This window comes from Anopheles nili, chromosome 3 (assembly GCF_943737925.1).
Source record: "Anopheles nili chromosome 3, idAnoNiliSN_F5_01, whole genome shotgun sequence".
Lineage (NCBI taxonomy): Eukaryota > Metazoa > Arthropoda > Insecta > Diptera > Culicidae > Anopheles > Anopheles nili.
The window spans coordinates 32,412,727-32,435,571 of NC_071292.1; the positions used below are offsets into that span (position 1 = coordinate 32,412,727).

The 22,845-nt window shown below is 43.0% G+C and overlaps 3 protein-coding genes across 3 annotated transcripts in view; all 3 read right to left on the reverse strand.

Moving 5' to 3' along the window:
* Positions 1–8,594, reverse strand: part of LOC128726538 (piezo-type mechanosensitive ion channel component) — a 31,251-nt gene extending 22,657 nt beyond the window's left edge. The window contains exons 1-2 of the mRNA XM_053820353.1: positions 8,536–8,594; positions 1,392–1,541 (exon numbers count right to left, since the gene is read on the reverse strand). Coding sequence (XP_053676328.1) covers positions 1,392–1,491 — 100 coding nt within the window. The 5' untranslated portion in view covers positions 1,492–1,541; positions 8,536–8,594. The remainder of the gene's footprint in view (positions 1–1,391; positions 1,542–8,535) is intronic.
* A 5,720-nt stretch (positions 8,595–14,314) lies between these two features.
* Positions 14,315–15,407, reverse strand: LOC128726985 (uncharacterized). Its single transcript, XM_053820842.1, has 3 exons — positions 14,997–15,407; positions 14,446–14,925; positions 14,315–14,386 (listed from the first exon to the last, which is right to left on the reverse strand). The coding sequence occupies exons 1-3, from the start codon at positions 15,405–15,407 to the stop codon at positions 14,315–14,317; spliced, it is 963 nt and encodes a 320-aa protein (XP_053676817.1).
* Positions 15,408–16,489: 1,082 nt separating this feature from the next.
* On the reverse strand, positions 16,490–22,772 carry LOC128722661 (probable phosphorylase b kinase regulatory subunit beta). Its single transcript, XM_053816338.1, has 10 exons — positions 22,747–22,772; positions 22,510–22,625; positions 21,368–22,405; positions 21,082–21,293; positions 20,561–20,575; positions 19,949–19,966; positions 19,282–19,368; positions 18,630–18,734; positions 17,357–18,549; positions 16,490–17,286 (listed from the first exon to the last, which is right to left on the reverse strand). The coding sequence occupies exons 1-10, from the start codon at positions 22,770–22,772 to the stop codon at positions 16,770–16,772; spliced, it is 3,327 nt and encodes a 1,108-aa protein (XP_053672313.1). The 3' UTR covers positions 16,490–16,769.
* Between the last annotated feature and the right edge of the window lie 73 nt (positions 22,773–22,845).

Below are 22,845 nucleotides of genomic sequence, written 5' to 3' on the forward strand. Positions count from 1 at the left end.
CTTTCCCGAGTTTGAATGTGTAAGAAAGCGTGGCTCGTAATCCTCGCGCCGTCGCGTTGATATCATCGCCTTGAAGAAGAAAATTAACTTCTCACCCTCGGCCGGATACACAACAACATTTATGGTTGGTATGTTCAGTTCAAGCTATGTTTCAGGACACGGGAAGTAGGCTAATGAATGAATTTCCTTTTCAAAAAAAACCTTACTACGACAACCCTGGCGCAGCGACAAAATTGCACAAAAACTGTATTGGGTCACAATTTATTGCTCGGTGTTATATAAACAAAGTAGACGAAAACAATAGCCGATGCATTTGAAGGTCTAGTGCAGTTTATCTTTGCACTAAAAAAGAATCACTTCCGGATTAAAAATGTACAGTAAGTGAGCTGTATTTTAGGTGTTTTATTACAAACAAATATATTTAAAAAATGTAACGTAACACAAAAAAGGACAAAAAATATACCAGGCACACTCGCAACAAAAGAGTACATCATTTGCAAAGATAAATAAATGTATGTAAAATTCTAGATTTCTTGCCAAAAATCCCCTTTAATTCAATAAAGTCAAAAGAACCAGCACACTAATATCGAGCCAATGGCCGAACGGCAAAGTCACACGGGCTTTGTGTGCCAGCCATAAATGTTAAGGCACCACCTGCTAACCAGCACACCAGCCCACACCGGATACGGAATCAACTTCCCCTTCCGGCGTATCAGCGGGAAAAACCAATGATACCCACTTCCCTGTCATGGCCACCGACCGACGGCGACGGCAGCGCATCATTCTATCTGACATTTTAATCATTTTCCTTTCGTTTCTCGTCACACCCAACCCGATCGCTGGAAAAGAAGGTGGAAAGAGTACCAGAACAGCGAAGAAGGCAATGGCAACGATTTCTGCTATTTATCGGCGGAATCACTGCCCCAGGAATCGTACCCCAAAGCCCCGCAAAAACACCCGACGGCCGAACTTCCTGACCTTTCCGTTTACATTTCCGCGTAGTGTAATGCCTCCCGAAGGGTGCCGGTGGATAGTTTTTCTTTTCTTTTCCTTCACCCACTTTCTCGGTCGAGCCTGGCGTTCTGATTTTGTTTGCAGAATGACAATCGCAGCTCCATCCGGAGCCGAGTTATCCTCGAACCGGTGGACGCTCGCCTATCCTTCAATTTTGGGGTTTTACTACCATACGCTTGCTCGAGAGTCCTGGAAAATTTTTACGATCAACTCTGCGCACCTCCCAGCCAACCTGCGCTAGGGGCAGTAAATTAATTTTAATGATAACTGTCGTGTTCGAACCCTGCCGCGCCTATATTATCGGATGCATCAGCAAACACAACAAACGCGCCGCAGGAACGCTTCGTCAGTCGTCGGAGCGCACAAACCACACTTACATGTTGCCAGGATGAGCGGCAGAACAAGCCGCTGGACGACAAGGCACAGGAAGTAGTTCGCCATACTGGACGACTGGAAGATTCCGGTTCCGGTAGTCATCTACGGGCCGTGCTTTCATAAACCGTTGTTCGAAGGCATTCAGCTTTGATCTGGGAAAATAAGCAAACATTTTGCGATGTTAGTTTTACAATGTAAACAGAGAAATATCACGTGCGGAGCAGATCACGATCATAGACTAACTACAAATTTACACACCATTTTTAGCAGAAGTTAAAAAAAATAACCACATAAACACAAAACACGTTGTGCAGCACACAGCTAAACATGCCAAATCAAATTATGTTAGACCTTTTTTAAAAGGATTGTTTGAACAATTCAGCATATTAAATATTCCATTCAATCAATTAGCACAAACACAAAACGATTCTGATTCTAAAAGCTGAGCATTTTCAAATGGAGTTCGTGTATTTAAAAACCAACTATTATTTTATAAAAAAAAACCCAGCATAAACTACATAAGTTTGCCAACTCTGATCAAGTGCAAATCCTTAACAAAAATCAACGAATGAGCTTATTCCATTCACCCCGACAAGGCAAAGGTCAATGCACGAGTCGGGTGAAAGTGAAATCACGCCATCCTACCGATAGCTCTAGCAGTGTGTGCGATAGGCTACCGGTTGGTTCCTTCTACTTCCTCCATACCCAAGCAAGGGCCCATTATCCCAAGCGACAAGCCTACAAGGTCCTGGGGGCGCCTGATTTCGCATGGTAAAACTGGAACGTGCGAGGAAAATAGTTTCGTTTTCAATTAAATTATGAATATTCATAACGTCAGCGAACGTTGCCCCGTTCTCGTTATGTGCCATCCCGTCTGTTCGGTTTCGAGTCACATCTATTTAATTTGACCACCACCAGATAAGAGGTGCGAAAGAGCATGTTAAACATCGCCAATGTTGTCTAGTGATGGAGGCATGCATTTCGCACTTTGTTAACGAAGGACAAGAAGCACTTTATTTTGATAATCGAAACACATGTTTACACATTAATTATAAGAGCAGTATGAAAACGATTGTAATATAAATAAAAAAAGTGTTTTGCCTAAAGTATACATACATATTATGCGAATTGATTATACACCTCAGGTAAGCGGGATTGGGATAAATTAACAAATTATTCTCCCACCAACAGCTCCCAACACCCAACGACATTGAGACAATATCACAAGTCCATGGTCAGGTTGGGTAGATTTTTTTTCTTTCCACCTAAAAGATGATTTCTAACCACGGTCACTGAACAGCACGCAAACAGGGCACGTTTTAGCAGAACCCCACTGAAATGGGCGGTTTCGCTATCTTTGCGGCCACCATGCGCTCAGCTCATATCTAATGCACGCGACTGAATACAGCTCCAGCAAAGAGCCGGTGGTTGATGAGCTATCAGCATGCATGCATATCATTAGCGTAATTAGGAGCGAAACGAGAGGCATTAGCTCAAAGAAGCGAGATACGTTTAGCTTGTTTTTTTTTTTTGCATAATCCTCTCGACACCTTGAGCACGGCTAATTTCCGCCTCGCTTTTCATATATATTTTCTTCATATCAATCTCCTTCCCTGCTGACTACGATCACGCCCCGCTCGTCATGCCAGTTCTGCTCGCGAATTAATTAACCAAGGTTTAGTGACGTTTTCGGAGCGATAATGTTGTTGAGGAGCGCACGTGCGCGTGTGTGGAACTGATGGCAACCGAGTTTATCAAAGTCAAAGTCTTATTACCGAGAGGTAGCATTGCGCGTTACAGTAGAGGAATTTGGCGAACGAGGTTAACACGCCAACAACCCCTCCGATTGCGTGTTGCCGTGCTCGTTGATCATCACGGGGATTAAAAAAGGATTGGCCAACGCGCAACGGTTGGAAGGAACCACCGGGAGTTCATTTATGCAAAATCCCTGACATGATCCTTTTCGATTTCGACCCACAAACGAAACCCGTGATGAATAGAAGGCGGGGTGCACTCAGCGAGTGTTTTTTTCTTTCTAAAATGTTCATTACCGATACGAGAATTCCATTTTGGAATTAGCAAAGCAGGCAAGTGACAAAATTTTCGCTCTCCAATCCAAACAAATGCTCTGCGTGTGTGATGTTTTCATTGATTTTTAAACACCCTTTCGTGCGCGCAAAAAAAGCAGTTGCAGCATTCGCCCATCCCGAACACGATGGGAGGAAAACGTTCTGAAATAGAAACGGCAAACGGAACACCCAAACGGAAGCAGACTCGCGGAAGGAAAAAGTGCATGACATCATGGTCGAATAATTCATCGCACGGGGAGCGGCTCGGGGTTTGTGAGAGAAAAAATTCCTCGAACCATCCATTATCGCGACAGTGAATAAGTCCGCTAAATGATCTTCCATCGTGAACATGCTTTGGGAAGAGGCTGTCAGATATATGGTACGCATGTAGCCCTCATATGTCGCCCTCATATCAGACCTGATGCATCAGTGTCGAAGGTTAGATAATTGACTGGCATATATTTCAACGCGCGTCTCAAAATGGTTGTCAATATTGAGTGAAACTGTTCAAATTATGAATTGAATCATTAACTTGTTCAAGTGTTTGTTCACATTTTCAAATTTTCAACCATCAAACGAGTATAAAGATCTAAAAGTACACTACTAAGGTAAAAACGTCACAATAAACGCCCATTTACGCTATCGTTTACAGAATGCAATAAAGCATAACACAAAACGCCACGGCGCTGCTACAATAGTATCAAGAACAGATAACACAACAAAAACTAATCTCGACTAGTTGGGTTAGCCTTACTCCCACCTTTCAACAGCTTTCCTCACCATAATACGGTCTGGAAGTTCACTCCGCGCACTAAAAATTGCTGGTGTCGTTGTGCGAGAGGAAAAAAATACCCACACCGCTAATCAGCTGATGACATCATCATCACGAGCAAAGCATCGCGACTTGCTGGACGCATGCACAACAACCCCAGCAGTATAAGCTTAACAAAACCGCAACATAAGCAACGAGCGAATGAAAATCACGTCTCAATGCTCTCGAAAAAGGCGTCGCAACGAAGCGAAATGAAAAATGTATGCTACGGGAGCTCTGCAACCCAATCTTTGCTAGCCGGTTTATGCAAATCAATAGCCGAACAGCCGATTATGGGGGTAACTTGGAAGAAATGACCTGCTTGGAGTATTCACCGTTCCCATGTAGTGGTGCTAACGATGATAAACGTCGGCTCGATTTACGTTTTATTAAAGGAGAACCGACGGCGTTTTTCACCTTCTCCTCACAACGAAAGGTTATCATTCGTGCCGTGGTTTCAGCTAACACCCTTGACATTGGATTCCCCGAGGGTTGATAGTTGTCATTTAACGCTGCATGGCGGCATTTCTGGAGCAGGAACAATATCACAACACATTCACGGCAGCCAAGTATGGCATGTCAACGATTAGTTGTTCCGTGGCGTATTTTTCTACAATCATGCAGCAGAAATGAAAGCAGTACGAAAAGCGACCCCAAACATGTCGACGAATCAATACTATCGATTCAGAATCCAACGTTTCGTGTAAGTGAAGTGCATTACAAAGTGTCCATACTGCGACGTTTACACCCGGAGTGTGGAACAGTTTAAAACGGTGACCCACCAATCCCGAATGCCCTCGCAGACGAGTCAAACAATTGCACATTCAAGAGGGTTGCTCGGGTTTCTTCGTCTTCACGCTTTGATGAATTATGAATTCAGAATCAAGCACACATTGTGCGCCGTTTATCGCCTTAATGCTGCCGACTTTCTTGTCTTGGGACCGCTATGAAGCCCTGATAAGCGAAGAATTACTCAATGTGGATGCATTTCGAAAGGTTGATGGCAATGCTACAGAACTAGGTCTAACTGGACAATCACATACAGCTCAGAAAACGTGTAAAGCGAATTTAATAAATTTCAATTTAATTCTAGTTTTTCCATTTTTCAAATAATACCTACTTACTTCTACGACTTGAATTCTAATTACAATTGTATATTGTCCTACTAGCAACTACAAGTTGAATTGTTGTAGTTTAAAATGCAATAGCGATCAACACCCTGCAATTCAATATTTGTCGATTAACAAACAGCTACCGACCTTCAAGATAACGGTAGCAAACCAGTTACAACGGGAGCAAACTTCAAAAACAAACATACCCCACTTACAATGCCGACAAGGTGACGAAATGTTTGTAAATGCCCATTAATGTGTCACATTAGGTTTCACGCTTCTTTTGACGGCACCCAAGATCAAAAAGTGTCCGGCTACATCAATCAAACTTAACTGCAACAAATAGCCACTTTCAATTACTTCCACTAATCAATCATCAACGCCAGTGGGAACCGATATTGCCGAATCAAGCGTTCGAGATAATGTTCGCAAATTTTCCCCCAACAACAGTTGTCCTTGCCCCAATACTCGTTCATGTTGTGAAGAATGTAGGAACTAGTTTTCTCTCTCTCTCGCTTTTAACAAATAACCCGTTCGTTGCGATATCGATTAGGCTTCTGTTTAAACAGCCGAAAAAAAAGAAGCCTAAAGAAACCGACCCACCCTAAGGGCATCAAATGAAGCCAACCTTCGGCTCGGAACAATCGGTCGCCTTTTTTTTTAAACCCAGCGAAAACCCACCCGGCACTCCACTGGAAAAAGAGCGTTTCATTGAAGACGTACTTTTTGTTCGCTGAAACCAAAAAAAAAACCCTCACAAACTCGCTGACTGTGAGGGACTCTGGTGGGGGCTAGTCAACTTGCTGCTCTATTCCTCCTGCACATCATGTAGGGGTTGATGATGATCGTCTCACAGACAGCTGTCGCGACATCAAGCACACCGCTCCATCCTCGCCACTATCGATACATTGCTATCCGGTTTTGTGCATCGCATGCACCGCCAGAGACCAGACTCAAGGCAAGGCCACATGGGTGTTTATGGCGAACTGGTCTGATCGAAAGAGAGCGAAGGAAACATGATACTCGGTCACCAGTGCAAACAGCGAAACCTCAAAGCATCGCACGTGCAAAGGGAATACATAAATATACGTACACGAACATTGGTGTATTTCTGAACGCAACGAGCCGGGGGCACATGTAGGATGTTTTGCGGTTTTATGTGATCCAAACGAAAATCTTGAGGAAGGTCCGTAACGGCTTTCATGCCATCCATGAATGGTTCTTTGTACGTGGGTTTATCGCATTCTGGTGTTCAAATGTGTATTTTTTTTATATTTATGACGTCAATGTTGTAATGTTTTCCATCATCAAACACACACAAAATATTAATTTCGCTACACTTGAACAATGCCATAATTAAGGCCACATATTTCCAACATTTCGAGCACATAAGTTTCGTGCAACAATCGCTCCCAATTATAAATGAAATGACTTCGTTACAATAAGTTTAAAGGAATGATCTTCTTCCACACCCAGTATCGCATAAAACGTACAGAAATGAACAACAATCGATCTGAAGTTATATTTAATTCATGTAAACCACAAGACCAAAACTCATCTACCACACCCATGATTCAAAAAGCGCAGCCAATATTATGCATGCAACTTCAGCACCGTTACCGATCTGCAATGCTCAAAACAGACAGCTCTACAACGCTTTCATTTTAGCGCATTACAATTTACAGACATCATAACATGTTGATGTAAATATTATTTCCTACGCGACATCGTGTTCTCAGGCATCTCCGTTTCTACTATTCGAAGGCAGAATCTCGTGGACCGTCCTCTCATCGTTTACTCCTGGCAGATGAGGTCACTCTCGCTTTCCGTGTGTAAAAATAGTCTTTCGTCTTCAAGAACATGCCACAAAAACAACGTGTTGCAACGGACGCAGTAGACTCGATCGGTTCATGCTCGAATAATTAACCACTATGTTAGCAGAACCATCAGATTCCGCGTACGTTCGGAAACCGATAAAACTGTCAGCTTGAGTTAGCTTTTGGACCTCCAAATTGCTCTTATTCTCAAGCGGAAATGTAGAAGAATGGCTCATCACCCATGCGGATAATTTATGGAGGAAAATATTGTTTTTAAAATTTAATCGGTAGCAAACCGACAGATAGCAATTTATCAATCCCATCTGTCAGGTGGAAGCGATTGGACACGCTTAAACGTTGAATTAGACCGTCCTCGTGAATCGTTTGGGCAATCAACTACTGAGGATGCGTTGGAAACAATTTTTTAGCAGCAACTACACATCATTTCGCGAATCTGAAACCTATTGGCCTTTCGATTATCACCTTTTGAAGCCACGAAAAGCAACAAGTAGCGTACCGCGCGAAAAACAACCAGGGAAAGTATCATACATTATACCCAGCCATACCTCAAAATGATTCACCTTCAGTCGGGAAATTGCTTTATTATTTACAACGAAGTCAAGTTCCGCTTGAGAGAAGTTCAAACCTGCGACTGACTACAATATGTCGGAAAATGACACGCTTACATCAATGAATTATGAATGTATCCATCAAATCGCACACGGAACCAATTTAAGTCTTTCAATCTTAAGCTAAACACCTTCCCTTTGTGTAAAGAGACAACAATCTAGCGTAAACACATTAAGGAGCATATTTCCTGTGTTCTTTTTTGTTGTATTTTTTTTTTTGAACAAACAGAACCCCCGATGAAATTCTCCTTAACCTTACGGGAGTTATAAACAGATTGCGTGTTTGAAAAGAACTTCATATCGCAGATGAATGCACAAAAACCCCTTCTCGCTGACGGTTTACATCATAAACCGGTACCGGGCGATAAATAACGCATTATAATCCCCTCAATCGGCACACGAGCCGTTCGATTCTTCCTCTGATTCGCCATCGAACCATGTGCCGGCAGTTGGGTTCGAAAGAAGCCATAAATTACCGACCAGAATCAAAACTGCTCCACCCGGTGAATCCGTGGACAACTTCACATAAACACTGGCAAAACATCGGCATCCAGCTGCTTTGATGGTGGAGCAACCGCGGATCGAATGCAAAACCTGAACTCCCTTTCCCTGGAGGTGATGGAAATCATTCCACTGTTGGTGCGTTTTATCTTTCGTAATGGCGATTTCCCAGGTTTGTGGTTGGAATAAGGGATAAATTTAACTCACCTACTAGATGGTGGCGCATAAGTCGACCAACCGTGGGATGACTTGTAGCTAGATGAATATGTCGGTTGATGATGTGTATCCTTAGAGATCCTTCTGAGCCTAGCCTTGCTCCATCCGGTATCGTGCACTACTCCGAAATCCGAAAAAAAACCACACCAGTTACGGAGCAGTATTTCTATCCAACCACCCCCAACCGAATGCACTTCCTTTCATTGACCACTTGGCACACACGCACACACACACACACACGGCTACACACATACACGCACGCACAGACCCTGACGAGTTGGCTTACTTTTTCGTGAAAAATTTCACCTCGCTTCCTTTTCACGGTGACTGCACGTTTTTCTCGCAAAACTCGGCAGCTTCCTCTTTTGGCATTATGATTGCGATTGGCATCCAAGGACCACTCACACTACACTCAGCACGTCCTGCCTACTACTACTGACGTGTGTGTGTGCGATTTCTAATTCAAACAAATTTCCGTTGCCAGGGCAACGAAGATACCTCCTGTACGGTTAACACAGCAACACACTGAAAACTCGGCACTTTTTGGAGTGTTTTTTTTTGTATGTTGTGTAAAATTTTCACTCAAAAAAACAGGCACTTCCATTACACACTTTCAAACACAAAGCAGCTGGAAAACTGGACCACGGAATTTCCCATTATTCGCACAGACGGCCACAACCATTCGGGTCAAATTTTCACTCCCCCAAAACACTTCGACGGTGCGCTTCATGGCACAACGTCGTTTTTACACCAGCTTCACTAACAGACATAAGGAAGCAATCAACAACGGTTGTCTCTTCGCTGATGCACCCGAATTGAGGAGAGTGTGTGCTCAAGCGCGTTTGCGTTCTCTTTTTTTGTGTCGGTGTTTTTTTTTAAACTTTCCCCACGTGAAAATTTCGTACGATCCATTGCCAGAGTGTAACCGAGCGTGGGAAGAGCCGTTTGCTTTTATTTCGAAACAGTACCTTTTTATTGGATCGGCCTTATGTCCAAAAATTCACACAGCCACGCGTGTAGACTGCAGCACGAAGCAAACACTAATGGTTTTGTTTTATCGGGCGACATTAGGCACGTGTTTGAGCGGCACAACTTCAGAGGAAATCGTACAGGTAGAACAACGGAAAGATTGATAAGAAACAGCACCACGTTATGAGCATTGCACTCGTATTTTCATACAAATCCGTGATATGGCGGATTTTTTCATATAAAATCAACTAAATTATATTTGCAATTATTGCATGTAAACCATTGCATAATACCATAAATGGTTACATTTTCGCAAAAAAATAACTGTACATATGCACCTGCTGAAAATTCATCTGGCACGCATCACGCTATAAACGGCAGGTCAGATAAAGAAGATTGTGCGTAAGATTTATCAGTAATCAATTGCAAAATGATTAAAAAAAAATCAAAAGACCAGATCTCTAAGACCATATCAACTAATTTATTGCTTTGCTGAAAATGAAGTTTTCATTGTGTTATAATCGTAACGGACCGTAAATTACGTACTGGACCCCAGCACATAATAATTTTATTTTTTTGCCCCCATTTATTTACGCTGATACCTGAATTGTAGTATTGAGATTAAATTAAGACAGTGTCTCTTTCAGCTTTCCGATGCATATCTTAGCGATAGCTAATCGCAATTTAAGCAATTAGCAATTCGCAATTCGCAATTCGCAATTAGCAATTCGCAAGTAGCTTTAGATAGACTTCAAGTATAGATGGTAGCTTTGCGAAAATTATCTTATCTAGCAAAAAAGGCGCAAAATTGTGATAAAAAAAACGAATTGCGTTAATAATCCCAATTTAAAGCCGAAATGAGTGCTATCGGACCAAAAAAAAATTTAAAGCGCAATGTGAATATTACATATCTTTTAAAATAAAATTGAAATAAAAAAACGAGCTCATTATCGATGGCGATTTGCAGATCGGCGTTAATATGGCTGCGGCACACAATCCACCAAGAGGCATTTGTTTGGCGAACGATTAAAGCAGGCAACATTGCGTTACATTCCCCACTGGAGAAGATGGCATCCGTTTCTAGCTTCATTCAAGAACGCAGCGCTCGATCGCGCACGTTGCTATCTATTCTAATGGAACGACCTTCATGACGCAAGGTTTTCATTCGCCCTTGATCAGTTTGCCCTTTTGCACCCCGTTTCCCACTTCTAGCTTATCCACTTACGCACTACTTGCGTACGTTGAAGAAGAGGGCTACGTAAAAGTCATGATAATATACGCACAAAACTAGATTAGCTGTAAGCTTACGGTTTTTTGACAAAAGGTTACAGATAGCACATTTCCAGGAATCGAGCTTAGACACATTCCACCTAATCACGATAAAACAAGGGATTAAAAAATAATTTAACAGAGTTTGCCCGACAAGATACATTGTTTCGATTAACAAAATCCAATCAAAAAATTGATTAAAAATACTGCGAAAACACATTTTACTGGGTTACTACGTGTTAGAGGCGAAACACGGGGCACGTGCGCAGAACGCGAACAATGTTTACTAAATACCTACTAATCTAAACAATTCAACAACCCTAACCCTACCTTCAACTGAACCGTACTCCCCTTCGCGTACGACGTGCGAGTCCGATTTAAAACGGCGATTTTAGTGGCCGAATCCTACTACGCGATTATCGATTACGAGCGATTACTACACGCTCTTTGCCAAATTGAGGGACCTCTAAAATATTTGATAGGATAGTTACCATCTAACTGATAAGTTGGTCGGTGCCCTATTACAAATGGTCCTTCACACAACTGACACGCACAATTTTACCTCGTTATAAACTCACAAAAGTGCTACGGCACATTTTGTCGTCATTTATGATGCACGCAACACTTGATCCTTTAGCCAAACATATTTCAAAGACGGTTTGGACATGGGAGTACTAAAAGGATCTTCGACAACAAAGGCACAAGGGTGTCGAACACGTGCTGGCAACTGTTTCGTTGCTTTCGTTCATGCAGCCGAAGGAAGAAACTCGTGTTGCTAGCAAAATAGTCTGGGATTATGTTTCCTAACAAAAACCCCATCAAATGTTTCTGGCAGTATTTGGTTGTGAAAACGACGAATCACGGGGGGGATTAGCGTTCCTGCGACTGGCGGTGATGTCGTGCACTCAAAACACATAATTATGTAATATATCGTCGGAATGGTCAAAACCCAAACAATAATTTAGTACAGTTTTTCTCTTGCATACACCTGCTTAAGCAATTGCCCTGTTAGTCTGGTGAAAATAAATTTTCGAAATAATTCCTCATCAGCGTCATCAACTATGACTCTTGTGAAACGTTAGAAGGCTGATTTTATATTTAACACACAATCCTGTTGAAACTTTATTTTACGTAAGAACAGCTGTCCAAATGAATAGTTGAAAATGTAGATATACGAAACGTAATCAATATTCACGTTACACGAAGCAAACTTATATTAAGCGAATAATGCATTCGTTTTTATAGATTAAATTTGACTTCCTTTCTGTTGCTCTACGATGGATGTGGTAAGCCTGTTTGAACCAAAAACGATTGCCGATCACTGCACTTGATCAGGATTCAGCTGCCGAAGCCCTGATAATGCAACGAATACGAATGCAAGCGATCTTCACGGCGCATTAGTGAGCGATGGCGGCTTTTGCAGTAAAACAATAAATAAATATTATATACCCGGGGCACAGAAGCCGATTGAATCACCAGCAAATAGAGAAGCGAAATACTCTCGCGCACGTGCACACACTAATCACGAATAGTTGTCACGTCGGATGAAAATAGCACCCTCTCTTCGCAAAACTCCACCACGCCTCTTCGCCCAGTGACGCATTCCTTTTAATTCGTTCCCGGAGTTGGATTTGTTGCACTGACAACCAGCCGACGTTGGAACAGTGCATTTGTTGCATTTTTTTCATGATTACGCTATCATTTGATGCTCACTGTCGCGCGATTCACCTGTCAGACTACACACGGACCGGCCTTTCGAACGATCTTGCTCGATCGATGCCATATTTTTTATTATTTATTTTACCACGAGACACCTTCACGCGCGTCACTCAAACATGCAGTCAAACAAACAAAAAAAGGGGTGAAAATACGCGACGCCACAGCTAAAACAAAAGCAAAAGCAAAAAACAACGGTACAGCGCGGATTCGATTCGATGCAAACGCCCGACGCCAATCTCAAGGTAACGAATACTACGCCCGTTCTAGCACACTGCCACCGTCACCGTGCCCGATCCGTTCGCAAGCAACAGCACACCACCATTAGCGCCACATACCGACGCAAAACCCACCGCTTCTGGTGCGTTTGTAGCCACCCGTCCAGTCAAAAGGACACTGACATTTGCCTTTCTTTTCCGTCAAGTAAGGCTTCTTCCCGCACCGGTACACACAAACACACACTCGCGGCATCCAACGCCCCCGTTTGGTGGTATTCCAGCAGCCGAAAAATGTCCCCCAAAAGCGGAAATACGCAACCACTGCGTGGAGGACGCACTGATTTTCGGACAATGTGAAACGCCACTGCTTATTCTCACTCACCGCACGCGTTTTCTGCCTCTTGGGTTTCCCAAGCCGCCTCCCGGGACGGGGGTCACACTCGCGATCGACACTTGGCAATCCACCCACCACCCACCCCGCTTGGCCAGACTGATGGTTTCCCCTTTCGCCTAAGGGCGCAAGTGATCGACAGTGGCACGCACGTACGCACGACCGCACCGCTCGGAGGTTCACTAAACAAAAGCCACCGCAGTTGGCCGCGTGTGGTTCGAGAGCGTTTCGCAATCCACAACAGCTAATTGGGAGAGCGAGAGAGAGAGAGAGAGAGAATTCAAAAACACGTGTTCAGAGAGAGCAGATCAGCGGTTGTCAAGCAAGAACGTACGATGTTTGAAACACGTGCGACGAGCGTTGGAAGTTTGCGTACTATTGTTAGAATTTCGTTGCCTCATAAGCTTGCGATCCAGGAATATTGAATTGCCTACGAAAATTCATGAGAAATCATGCTATTGAATTCAATAATTATTTGCATTCTTAAAAAGTTACTCGTGCAACATCTCTACGTTTTCCTTACGGGATTACACCATCTTGCCGTGGGATATTCAATTTAGGTTCACTTGCGATTTCAAATACATTTTTTGCAAATAACTAGTCATCAAACTATTTAAAAACACATTTTTTTGCAATAATGTCCGTTGTGTTTAATCCGCTTCGCTCAGTGTTGATGTAAACAATGTCTTTTCGGAATACCTTTAAACTCTCGCTCTCAAGGACATATGTTCATTCGTTGCCGGTCTATATACTAACTTCTATTGGGAAGTTGTAGTGCTGACTTTGAATTAATACAGGAGAGCCCAGGAACCTATGATTCAGACGCATTTCATGATAAACCCTCGTCGTAGGAAAATATGTAATGAAAATCTCGCCCTCCCTTTAATCTTTTTATTATACCATTTTTTTACATAACATTCGGAATATTAAGATCTTCGATTTTCAGAGCTAATGCTTAATTACATAAATCAGGAATCTGAAAGGATTTCAGCTGCCGGACCACCATAAGTTACCGTCGGTTTCGCTTGTTGTTTCCTCAATCCTATTCAATATTTCGATTTTACTCCTATTTTTTACATCAAGCCAAATCAGGCCATTTGTTTAATAAATGTTCAATAAAGTCCATGTTTATTTTTTCGTTAAACCATATTTATTTTTCCGAAAAAAGGATGAGATGGATGTGATAATCTACTATCAGTATTGCATGTCACACGAGCTCATCTGATTGTTTCAAATCATCGAACAGCGGAATCATGTCCACTTGCAGTAAATCAGCCAGCTGTAAGGAAGGGTTTGTTAATACAGACCGCGATTGAGTATAGGTGCGTGTTTACTTACGATTAAAAAATCTTCATCCTGATCGTTGCCGAATACCTGTATGACCCCGCTTGAATTTTCCAACCACTGGCGTAATGTTTCCGTTTGAGCGATACTTGCGTGAAAACATTCTGCCAAACCTTTATGTTCGATCATCAGCTCCGCTTTCGATGTACCAACGTGACGCATAACAACCATGTTCTGGTACAAGCTGACTAATTTCAATACATGGTAAATGGCCCGCAAGTTATGCCGCTGCATTTGCAGATACTGCATGTTCAGCACCTCAAGGTGATTCAGAAATTCAGTCACGCTTTGAACGCGATACTGTTCAATTTTTGTGCTTGGTTGTGTGACTGTGTGGAGCTCTGCAAAGAGAAGCGCCACTGCAGTGTAATAGAGCACTGGAGAGTTTGCTATGGCAAGCTTCTTGATTATATACAACAGATCGACTCCATTCAGGGGAATGTCTTCCTTTAGACATTTTGCTATGTTGTTGATCTGCAAAGAAAGCAATCCAACAGGAGCAAATTAATTCATTTAAATTTTATACAAATATGTGTTATAGGTACCACATGCGGGGTATGATTGAAAGCTGCCAGATCGATGCTTTCCAATGCAAAACTTAGTCTCCTGATCAAGATGGATACATTCGCTGGCAAATTGTTTAGTAACTGGGCAGCGATCGTAGTACGTGCTAACCATGTATACTGCTCTAAGGTGACGAATTTGGACGTTTTCTCAATCAGACCCTTTACAATGGTGGATGCTGCACTGGATTTTTCCTCCTCTTTCGAAGCAGCGCTTCGCAGGCACGACAGTGCAGTAGACAACGATTTATAGATTTCTTCGGGTGCCCCGGCAAGATCACACAGGGCGGCAAAACGCTCAAAATTGATACCATCCGGATCACACCTAATTGTTCGTTCAGTTTTTGCATTTTGTGAAATAAATTCGTTTAAATGTTCTTGTAACTCTGCCATCACTAAGCTTCCTAGACTGTGCCTTGATTATCAACGCGGACAATATTGATAAATATTCTCTTATTATAATAAAACTACAAATTCTATCATTGTTTAACAGTTTCACTTCTTCGACGTATCTGTTTGCGGTTTTTTAATTCCGGTAACCGCGATGAGTTTTTTCAAAACAAATAGCCAATTTCCTGTCGTTATTAGCACCTACAATGGGTGTTCTATTTGATGGATTACATTTGACACTGTTGATACACTAATTTCAATTAATTCGCATCCTTTCATTATTTTTATACCTAAACGAAGCAATTACTCGCAAAGCTTTTTGAAACATTCCGCGATCAGTACAATCATAAATATACAAACGTTAGTTAGACAAAAAACGTAAACAAAATGTGACAGCCTATGAACCCTCCAGGAACGTTCGTGGCTTTATTCGTTCCCAAATGGATGGTTTTCAAAATTTCGGGGCTGAAGGCACAGATCATTTGTAAAATTTTGCTTATGAAATGTTGCACGATCGAATGTGAAAATCTTTTATTATTCATCATTCCGCTATAATTACAGCTCTACCATTAAACATATGCAATTATGTAAGTAATGTTTTAACTGTTTTTTGATCAGCAAGAAACAGCAATACGATCACACGTGATCATGTTTGTTTTATTGATTTATATTATAATCAAACTATTTTGCTAATCAACTCATTATTTGAACAGTTTTGGTCCACATTATATTTGAGTGTGATTTAGTTGTATTAAAGCAAATTTACATTTATCCGACAATATTTTGTTACCAAAGAAAAGCTTTTTTCTTGCAATCAAATAAAATCCTCGATGTTTTTTTTAACATTACGCATAAGTTCGTTCCCTAGGCATTCGGAAACCGAACAGAATCCGAAACTACACGTGTTTTTCAATTGTTTACTAAACAACTCGCCCCTTCGCAGTTCCTTACCCGCGGGTTTGTGCTGCCTTCGGATTTTTGTTGCTCTTGTGATAAGATAATACATCATCTTATATCACCACCAAGCTTCACCCAGAGCGGACTTCGAAACACGTATCGTAATGCAATAAAAGCATTGATTTGTCATGATTGCGTAAAATTTATTGCTTCATTATTTGTCATGCAATAACGAGAGATTACAATAAAGATAATCTGCCCCGCGCTCTGTGTCGGGATGGTTAACGGCAATATTATTGGGCTAGCATTGCTTCTAGTTTAAGGGCTGTTCGTCGATCGCATTAAAAAACAACATCAACAAGTTCGTTATAGCAAAATCCTACTAAAGGTGGCAACACAAAACTAGCGTTTAAAACAGTTGCTTTTGCCACGAAGGCAAAACACAGTTTCTATTAAGCACTTTCTGTTTTACTGCACGCGACAGTGATCTTCGACGTCATCGGCAAAATCTTCCGTCGAAAGCGCGCACCGCTGCAGCACGCTATTCACAGCGGCTCGGGCCAAATAGCCAGTAGTTTGCGAGTACGAGAGCGAAAACAGTGGAGAAATGTCCTTGGTCGGCTGCAGGTTGTGGTCCTTGCAGTACATCGTGAACGAGTCTTCTAGAAGCAGATCCAGATCCAACACTTGCTGGAAGCGTAGCTCTGGATTGCGGCTCAAGATCGTGGCTACGATACACAGCAGCTCAACGGCAATTTGGCGTCGCTCGGGTTGCGTGATTTGGTGCAACATTTCCTCGACTTGCAGCGAGAACGACAGCTCACTGCGGCTCTTGTTCGTTAGCGTCGGCATGGCGGGCAAGTTGTGGCCCTGTACGGTGATACCGTGCGGCGTACGTTCCAGTACGTCCCAGACCAGATTGTAGAAAGAGCTTGGCACTCGGCACAAGCATCCTTCCAGCTGACGTCGCTGCAGCGTGCTGAAACTGAAAGGTAAACGGAAATATTATTCGCATCTTGCGCAATTGCAATGCAAATTATTCACTTTTCACTTACTGATCTTCATTCGCCCACTGACTCACGGTGAGCACTCGTTGTAGCAGCTGACGAATTTGGAAGGGCGACAAATTTTCGATGTCCGCGCCTTCGTCTCCTTTCATCGTGAGATAGTGTCGCATCGCTTCCAGCACCCAACCGACGCGAATTTTCAGTATGCCCTTGAAGATGTCGGGATTGGTTGCGATCAACCGACCGCAGTAAAGCACCACCTCCTGCTGCAGCACCGCGTGTACCACGTCGTAGGGTTGTACGGTCGAGTACATCACATTTTGGATCTCAGAGGGTGTCATCGGTTTGTCGAAGATCGTCTCCCGCTGCCCAATTACACCGACCGTGATTTGCTTGCCGTTGACAAGCAACGTCGTGATGAAGGGTGAAATTGAATCCACAATGTGCCGTAGCAACGAACTACAGTAGCGAACCGCACGCCAATACCGCAACGTACCAGCGCGATAGTAAAGATCAGTAAGCCGCACGTGTACCGACTCGCCTGCCAGCTCGTAGTGTGCGCCCTCACGATGCAGGATAATACCGAGCAGTTGGCATTGCAGGAATATGGACTCCGTGTTTCGCAGCGCCTCGAGGATGTCCGGTGTTGAGCGGGTTGAATAATCGGCGGCCGTTATCTTTTTTTCCCGGTATGATTGTGCCCGCGGCACATCCGTTAAGCTTTGGTAGCCGATGTAGTCGTGGTGTATCTGCGCGAACGCCGTATCTCCGACGTCCGGCAGGTCCGAGGTGGACATGAAGTCGAGATGCTCAATGCAGGAGCTCGAAATTAGATTCTGCAGCCGACCAATGCGAACCTTCATATCGTCACAGTAGCCCTTCTTCAGCATGGCCAACAGATCAATCATCTCCTTGAACTGCGGATCGCGCATATGCTCCTCGCGGATCAGCAGGCACACGGTAGGTCGTCCGGATAGCCGCCAGTATTTACCGACGAATTGCAGCTCCGTTTTGATATCGTCGATCAGCAGCGCCATGTCGCGGTACAGGTAGAAATCGGACACTTCGAAAATGAGCGGATAGCACAGGACGGTCATACCGCATATACGGTACACCTTGCTCGTACCGAGCGATCCGACTGGGCGTGGAGGACGACCGGTGAGTCCAATCTTATCATTTACACCCAACTGCTGGTACACGTTGATGAGCTGCGTCGAGGACCAAATTTGAACAGGTTCAACCTAAGGAAGATAGCGAATCGTCAGTCAGTGTTTTGATTAGGGTACCAAAAATCAGGTCCACTTGTTCGTGATCCACCTACCTCGTGAGGAGTTTGCGTTTGAATGCCATAAGTTGCCATCATAGCCTGAAGGCGCATCGATTCGGCGATCAGCACGATTTGCACCACAAGATCCGTTGCTGTACCCTTTAGCGTAAAGGGACGTCGTGTAAATTAAGAAAACGTACAATATTAATTACAAGGAAATGCTGATGTGTGAATGGCATTAGAAAGTGTGGAAGGTTCGAGCATAGAGAGTTCATTCCGCAACAGGACGACAGATGGTTAGGGATTATTTATTTGATAATTTTCAAATTAAATTATTTTGTTTAATTATATTAGCTGAATACTTGTTAAAAGTGCTGGTAACAAAGCCATTTGATAACGATTATTAAAACAAAAAGAAGACAGATTAAATTAGATAAACTCAGACTCATTGAGTCTCTTCATTCATGCCCGGATTATAGCTTGCATGGAAATGGTATGAAACAAGCAGAATGAGTAGATAATTTTGAAATACATAACGTTAGTAACTTAAACATATATCCGATATTTTAAAAACGATCCTTGAGCAAATTTTAAAATGATATAATTCCTATTTTTTCCGATTCCACACACTTCTCGAAGGTTTAAGAGACAGCTTGTACATTTTACAACATCAGGAAAAATGGTAACGCTTTGGATTGATATTTACTCGCGATGGCTCAGTGGATGTATTCGATATCTGATCCTGTCGCTCCTCAATGATCGGAGGTGTTACTGGACGATTCATGGCGAGTGCCTGAGGCAAACAACCGAAATTCGAAGGATAATCAAAGATGATACATGTAACACCAAACAACAAAAAAACGTCGGCGGAAATCAACAAAAAAAAATATGGAAACCGCAGTCCATTTCGATTCCATCCGAAGCATTCACAGCAGATGTAGATGTAGCGAAAGGAGAAAGCATTGGCACGATGAGTGATCATGTAAACGCGCGTTACAGTCGTGAAACGGGAGGCCGGACGAATGCATCCAACCACCCAGTGATCGGCCGATTTCGATGGAATCACGGTACGAGTATGCGGAACCGTCGAGTGTCCAGGCGCAGCGTCCAAAGATAGGAGTGAAAGGTACAGCGGATGAGTGTTGTGATCGAATGCAGGTCGGCACACAGGTTACAAAATTATAATAATAAACACTGCTTCTGATCGCTTTTTGGGCTTTCTGCTCCCGCAATGCATACAAACGTAGCGTGCAAGCAAGCACAATGCATCCGAAAGAGTTGGACTCGCGGTTCTGTAGGAGCCTACATCTTCGCGGTACAACTGCGCAAAGCAATAAAAGGTACCCCCCACAGGGTACGCTCCGAATACTTACACTTCCGATTTTGGTACGCTGTCCGCGCGAGTGCGAGTGAAAAGCGTTAAATGTTGGAAAAATAGAAAATGCGATACTCATTAAATTCGATACATCAGCGCACTCGTACTTAGATGTCGTACGAATTTATAACAGAAAATACAAAAATGGTACACGCTGAGAAAATGGCTTAAATACATTTAAAAAAACGACTGACGTAATGAAAGATTTCATTAACAATTACGTCTCGATACTAAAATAAAAATGAACGAAAATTGTTAGGTATGCATTAGTTATAACTGATGGCATGGCATGGAGAACGTTATTTAGGTGATTTTGTTTTCACTCTAACAAGCAAGCCAATCATAGTTCATCAAATTTCGATTCATTAGCAAGGCTATATTTTCTACGTGTGTCCTGATAGTCACTTTGCTGATTGTGCTAGAATGTCCTTGCACTAAAGAAACGTCTAAAATTAGTAAATTGTCATGATCATGAACAAACGACATATATGACGAAACGAGAAACTATTCTATAGATAATAATTGCACGTGTAAAAAATAAAGGAACGATAAGAAAATCTATTCGTTCCTAGCAGTGCGCTATGTTGGTTCACAGCCTGGTGCTACTTACAATTCCCGGTTTTGCCTTTGCGGTAGGATGTTGCGCACAAAAGAAAAAAGGAAAGATGATAAGAAACAATCGAATGCACAGAGCAAAACAAAAAAGAAACAGAAGATTTATCTTTCAAAAGAGAAGGGGTGATTTGTGTAATTCGTCGAGCAATTGTACAAAAATTGATCCCAAAACTCCAATACGCACGGAATCCACAATAGAGAGGTGGTGATATGCCAATTGTTTCATCAATTTATCTTATCACAAGCAAGGATTAGTAGCAAGTCATTTTTGTGATGTCGTGTGTTAGGTGTATGCAAAAAACGATTCCCATAATACAAGAATATATATACCAATTAAATATTACATGTTTCATTCATTCGCTGTATACTCCCATGTACAATCACCTAAGTACCAAATATAGAACCCGATATGTAGTGCTTTTGAGCCCGTTTCAATTATGTGTCCTCCATATTAAAGTTGTGGTATGTGTTTCCATATTTCAGTGTTTGCCAGCAACTACAAACTGTTGTACTCACCTGGAAAGCCGAATAACGTCCTCCTTTTCGTGGTCGGTTGTAAGATGGTAGATATCGCCGGATCGGATCCAGCTCGTTAATGTGCAACAAACCAGCCGTGAGTAGTTGTGCGATAATGAACACCGATTGGCCCCACAAAAAAAGAGACTGCGAAGAGGCCCGTGTGTACATTCCATCTCCATCCGGTGCGTAGCACATCGATACGACTGGATCTGTAATATTGAAAACTTTCAGTGACTTCTGTACAACTTTCTACAAAGTTTTTGTTTTGTTACGAAGCGCTTACCGCCGTTGTTATCCGAGTGCATACACTTTCGCAGTTCCATCTGATACTCTTCGATCTGTTCCAGATTGTTTTTAAACACTCCGTCGATGATCATATACGTGTAGAACATTGGCCACTCGCACTCGTACCCCTCAAAGTCTTTAATTTCTCCCTTGTGGTAGTACCGTCGTGTTTTGTCCTCTAGCCTCGATAAGTATCCATCCCGACTGAACCGTTTGAAACCCTTCTTTCCCTTGAGTCGCCGCACAACATTCAACTTGCTCATGTCCACCAACCGTTCTTCGTGGGAAGCGAACGCGGGAAACGAAAGCGTCGGTAGCAGCGATGCGTCCACACCTTTTGAACTCGATTCTCGTGGCAGCATTGTCTCGAAGATGCTGCGGTTACGATTGTGCGCGTCAATATCCACGTACACGACGCTCCACGAGGCACCCTTCTCGCCGAACAGATTACACCCGTTGATAGCTTCTAGGGCTGATTTTGCCATGCCAATTGAGGAAGCATGAATTTCCGGCGTGCCATCGTTGTACTTTGATCCTCGTTCCCACATGCCAAAGTCCGGCGTTCGATACGCACGCTCGACGTAGTACACGAGATTTTGCACGAACGCAACCTCATCCTGAGTGTAAATTATCTGCAACCCGGACGTTATCATTTGCACCAGAAAAATGAGATAAATCGACACTACATCGATCTGCAGATGGTTGAAATTTTCGTCGGAGTAGATTTCCTCGCCCGTGTCGAGGTGAAACTTGCAGTGCAATGCATTCACTGCGCACTGGCGTGACTTGAACTTTTCCACCCGATGGGCCTGTTTAATCCAGCACTCTAATATGCCTCGCATACATTTAACAGCCGATTGTCCCAGCTCGTAACTTTTGCCTCGGTCATCGTCGATTCTCCGGTACGCCTGATAAAGGCTCCAGATAGCGGCGGCACAGTACACGCTGTCTCGTATACTGCCTACCTCACGATCCGTGCTGAGAACCGGGAACAGACCGGTGATCGGGCTTTGAAATTGAAGAAGCTGCCGCTTCACTAACGAAAACAAACGAAGAACGAAATGAGAATACGATCGAAGTGTTGATCAAGGACATATCAATTAGTCGTCATTTTCACTTCCAATGACGTTTTCCACTTACCGATCCCGTAATAAATGTCCAACTGCTTCACGGTGTCCTCGTAGTTTGATATCTTTAGGAACTGATCCAGGTTCATGTCGTCCAGGCTGGGTTGCCGAGCAACAGGCGTTACGGAACTAATGCAACAATCCATTAAAAAATCGGTTAATAATCACATGGAGAAGATCGAAAATATAACGCAATCCTTCGATTGTTGCGATTCTCCGTTCGGGACCCGAAACGGATTCAAATACTTACGTCGAATGGCGCTCCATCGTGGACATTATTCGCGACCCTTGCGTACAGATAACACAGACTAAAGTTTGGTATCCAGCGCCCTCCCAGCAGAAACGTAAT